Source organism: Chelmon rostratus, chromosome 2 (genome assembly GCF_017976325.1).
Source record: "Chelmon rostratus isolate fCheRos1 chromosome 2, fCheRos1.pri, whole genome shotgun sequence".
NCBI lineage: Eukaryota > Metazoa > Chordata > Actinopteri > Chaetodontiformes > Chaetodontidae > Chelmon > Chelmon rostratus.
This window is the reverse complement of record NC_055659.1, coordinates 3,687,318-3,691,941: the sequence shown is the minus strand read 5'-3', so window position 1 is coordinate 3,691,941 and position 4,624 is coordinate 3,687,318. Positions and strand designations below refer to the sequence as shown.

At 40.6% G+C, this 4,624-nt stretch overlaps 1 protein-coding gene across 1 annotated transcript; it reads left to right on the top strand.

The window, feature by feature from the left end:
• Nucleotides 1-932: 932 nt before the first annotated feature.
• LOC121623416 lies at nt 933-4,408 on the top strand. Its single transcript, XM_041960693.1, has 5 exons — nt 933-2,151; nt 2,258-2,323; nt 3,151-3,279; nt 3,420-3,491; nt 3,616-4,408. Exons 1-5 carry the CDS (start codon nt 936-938, stop codon nt 3,828-3,830), a joined length of 1,698 nt encoding a protein of 565 aa, XP_041816627.1. The 5' UTR covers nt 933-935; the 3' UTR covers nt 3,831-4,408.
• The last annotated feature ends 216 nt before the right edge of the window (nt 4,409-4,624 follow it).

Here is a 4,624-nt window from a genome sequence, read left to right as displayed (position 1 = left end):
TCAAGTAGAACAACAACAATTGTATTAAGGGATTTAAATGTTACTTTTAATTTGATTGTTAATTTCAATGACTTATCACTTTCAAGTTGTGTTATGCACAATGTGATGGTACTGTCGGGGAATGAAACCCTGGCAATTTATAAATGTAAAGATGTTTCTTTTTCTCCATTTTCCTTCAGGTCTCTCCTGATGAATCTTCAGATTGTACGGATTATGAAGATAGCAACTATGTCCCAGACTCAACTGGCAGTTCCTCAGACACAAGTCTTTCTAGTAGGGAACTGAAAGTCACAGAAAGTCTTGTTCCCAAAAACGTGTTGAAGGACATGCCATTGGGGATATTTACAGCACGCAGTGGGGAGATCACTGGTTCAGAGAAACCTACAAGCAGCAGTCATAATACTTCAGTGATAAGTTGCAGTGCCGATTCATCAGGGAATGCATCACACAATAACAGCTCCATAACAGTTGCACCATTGCCAAACAAGGCAAAACAAAGCAAGTACAACAAGAAGCAATATTGTTTATATTGTAAAAAGGCCATTTCTAAATTGGCAAGACACCTCGAATCCGCCCACAATGACAAGCCTGATGTTGCAAGGGCTTTCAGTTTTAATAAAAGATCTCGCGAAAGAAGAGATTTCTTGCGTTATCTTAAGAAGAGGGGAAACTTTGAACATAATGCTACAGTGGCAAGCTGTGGTGCTGGAGAAATGGTTGCTTGTCGAAGACCCACTACAGCAAGACAATCTGATGATTTCCGTCATTGCAAGTTTTGTCAAGGACTATATGCAAGAGGTTGCCTTTGGAGACATGTGAGAAACTGCCCTCAGAAGCCTGTTGAGGGAGAGCCTCCCGCTGGGCGAAAACGGATCGGACTTGACTTACCGAAACCTGATGAAGTACATGAAGCTGTTTGGAAAATTGCCTGTGAAATGAATCAGGATGACGTTTCATTGGTAGTAAAGAGTGAAAGAGACATTCTTAGCCTTGGCGAGTCACTGTACAATGCCAGGAAACCACATGAGAGAAGGAATGATTACATACGCCAAAAAATGAGAGAGATGGCACGGTTATTGATAACGGCCAGAGCCATTACACCTTTGAACAGCACAGAAGACCTTGTGATGCCTAGTAACTTTCCCCATGTCATTCAAGCAGTCAGAGCGGTTGCTGGTTATGAGGCTGAAAGCAACTCTTATAAAACCCCATCCTTGGCTTTGAAATTGGGGCACAGTTTGGCCAGAGTTGCAGGCATTGTGCAGTGCAGTGCCATCATTGCAAATCGCCATGCTGTAGCAGAGTCAGCCAAGCAATTTGCCACTCTGTATGAGAAAAAGTGGACAGAGTCCATTTCAGCTGCTGCATTGGGTACACTTCAACAAGCCAAATGGAATAAACCACAGGTTTTACCATTTACTCAGGATGTCACACTGCTGCACAAGTTTCTTGCTACTGAGTGTGCCAAGTGCCTGAAGGACCTGAAGGAAAACCCCACCAACATAACCTATGGAAATCTTGCTAAAGTGACTTTGACGCAGGTAGTATTATTTAACAGAAAAAGACAAGGGGAAGTTTCAAAAATGGAGCTCCAGTCTTTCACATCCCGAAATTGCACAGAGTTGAATCCTGACATTATGATGTGCCTTACTGAGTTGGAAAGAAGGCTTGCAAAGCACTTTGACAGAGTTGAGATTCGTGGTAAAAGGTCAAGAATGGTACCTGTGCTTCTCACACCTGACATGATCGCTGCAATGGACCTCCTCGTGAAAAACAGGAATGAGTGTCAAGTCCACACAGAGAATGTGTACTTGTTTGCACGCCCGGTTGTTTTTTCCCATTACAGAGGCTCTGACTGCTTTCGCAAGTATGCGAACCAATGTGGTGCAAAGTACCCAGAGGCACTCACCTCTACAAGGTTGCGGAAACAAGTTGCAACTTTGTCCACAGTACTAAACCTAAAAGAAAATGAAATGGATCAACTTGCCACCTTTCTCGGACACGACATCCGTGTCCACCGAGAATTCTATCGGCTTCCTGAGAGTACCCTGCAGCTTGCAAAAGTCAGCAAACTGTTGATGGCAATGGAGAAAGGAAAACTGTCTGACCTGCAGGGGAAAGGGCTAGATGACATCGACATCAATCCTGACGGTGAAATTTAGTTTGAAACCCAGTTTATAAAGCTTCATATATAATATTTATGAATGTTCAGCCATTAATTTAAAAACTTTGTCCTGACTGTTTTTTACCCAACCAGATGAAGTAGCCACGAGTGATGAAGATTCCAGTGAAGAAACCCTTGCTGACCTACATCAACACAAAGGTATCCTGACTCGCACAGTACGTGGTACCTGATAATCGTGTTAGATGGGCTTAGGGAACAACAGATTCGAGAGGATGGTAGACACCATCTATGAATATGGTACTGAACGATCTGGAAACATTGATAGAAAGAAGATGGACAGTTTGAAGCCAATTAGGTCTAGACAGCAGAAAGACATAGAGAAGTGTCCTGAATTAGTGAAGGATAGGAGACATATAAGAAAGCAACAGAGAAAAGCAACATTAGATGACAAAGAGGTGATTAATGTTTTGGAATAAGAGCTAAGAAGTTGGTTAGCAGTAGTCTGGAGGGCAGAGCAACTTAGAAGGAAGGTAAAGAGGAGCCATGTATACTGACCTTTCTTAAGGTTTGGTTCGTGATACACATACAGATAGTGAGATGCAGGTGGATTTAGGATGAAAACTTGTTCCAAGGAAGATAGTAAGGACTAATCTTAAGCCTGACCTAGTGTTGTGGTCTGCAAGCCAACGACAGAGTTGGAGGCTTATGAAATGAAAAAGCTTATGTATGAAGATTTGGCAGCAGAAACTGAACAGCAGGTATGGATAGAGTTTGTCCTGTAGAGGTTTGATGCAGAGGTGTTATAGCACAAAAGCATGATGATGATCCTCTACCTGATTTTAAACAATCCCATTGTGATGAGTAGTTCCACATTTGTGAATTCATAGTCGATTATATTTACAAGTAAAATATTCATATCTAATGTCGAATTACATACTGCCCGACATTGACCTTGCTTACAATGCAAACAAAAAAACCAAGCAAACCTATTGCATTAACGCTCATTTCATTGTTACTTTTCAAAGGCTCAAGAACTGAGACTTCTCAGGACCCAAGCAACGCACTTCACTCAACCACTCTGGACAATATGGAGGGTTCTTCTGCCTCAGCCACCCTGGACAGCAAAAACATCAGCAACACTCAGCCAACAAATGGTAAAATATAAAAGCCACCCCAATACAAAATGTTTGAAGTGAATGTACTTGTGATGAAAAGAAAATGTTATTCTTCTCAGGGATGGCAGTATGTGAATGTGTGCTTTTATAGTAATACATATTCTATTTCATCTTTTTAGCTTCCCAGCAGAACACAGCACTTCAAGCGGGTACATCCCGAGCATCCTCAAAGTGCTCCAATGGAAAGCAAGGTTATAGAGCATTTTGTTTTCACATTGTTAACGAGAATATTTGTTATCCTATCTTGCATTTTTCACATTAGCAGAGCCATTGTTCCATTGTTAAGAGATTTTCTTTTGTTTCCATTTATGACAGTTGGGAAGGTAAGAAGCAGGTGGACAGGTGACGAAGTGAAGGCTGTTGAGCGGCACATGCTTCATTTTATAACAAGCTGCAAAGTACCAGGTAAAAGGGACTGTGACTCCTGCCTTCAAGCAGAACCAGTAGCTCTGAAAGACAGAGACTGGGTTGCCATTAAATTCTACATTCACAATAGAATCACTGCATTAAAAAGGAAGCTGAATAGATAGAGCTATAAAATGCAAACTATGGCCCAGGTTTTATTTTCATCCCATGCTTTTGTAAAGTGGTTGTGCTAAGTTGCTCAGCGCTGCCAAATGTTCAGATTAGTGAGCATAGGTTTTTGTTTCCAACCCCTGACTCTCCTGGTTTTATTCAGAGTACCTGCCATATTTTTTTCAGAAAATGAAAGGTTCATACTGTGCTCTCAGTTTCAACAAGCAAGAGAGATAGTACATAAAGGGATTGTTACTTCCACATTTATTTAAGTTTCAGCATTGCTTTGTTCTTACCCATAACTTGTTGAATCTGGTTTTTGAACTACTAGGAAATTCACAAGAATGGGAGCTAAGGGTTTCGTATATGGTGACTTGTATTAATGTAAATGTGAAGTAAATTCCGACTTTCTTTAGACACGTTCGCGGAATATATTCTTTCATAGAAGTTGTAAGCTTCTTAATTGTAGTTGTTTTTATAGAAAGATACTAAAGAGTCATTTCCTGGTTCAGTTCAAACATGCCTTGTCTACTGCACTGCCGGATGACATGAAGGAAAGGAGGCAAGTTTTCTTATTGCCTGTGGTCTGTTCTGGGTGCAAGTTGCGTATTTTGCCATCAATTAAAAAAGTAAGAAAGGCAGAGATTGTTCCATGTTTTTATTCACATGAACATTTACTACAAAATTCATACATGCAATACATTAATAAGACTTAAAAAGTAGACTGACCACATTTTTGAGCTATGTCTCTTTTTATGTCTCCACACATCTCAGTTTTACTGTGTTGTATTAACATGTGAATATCTGA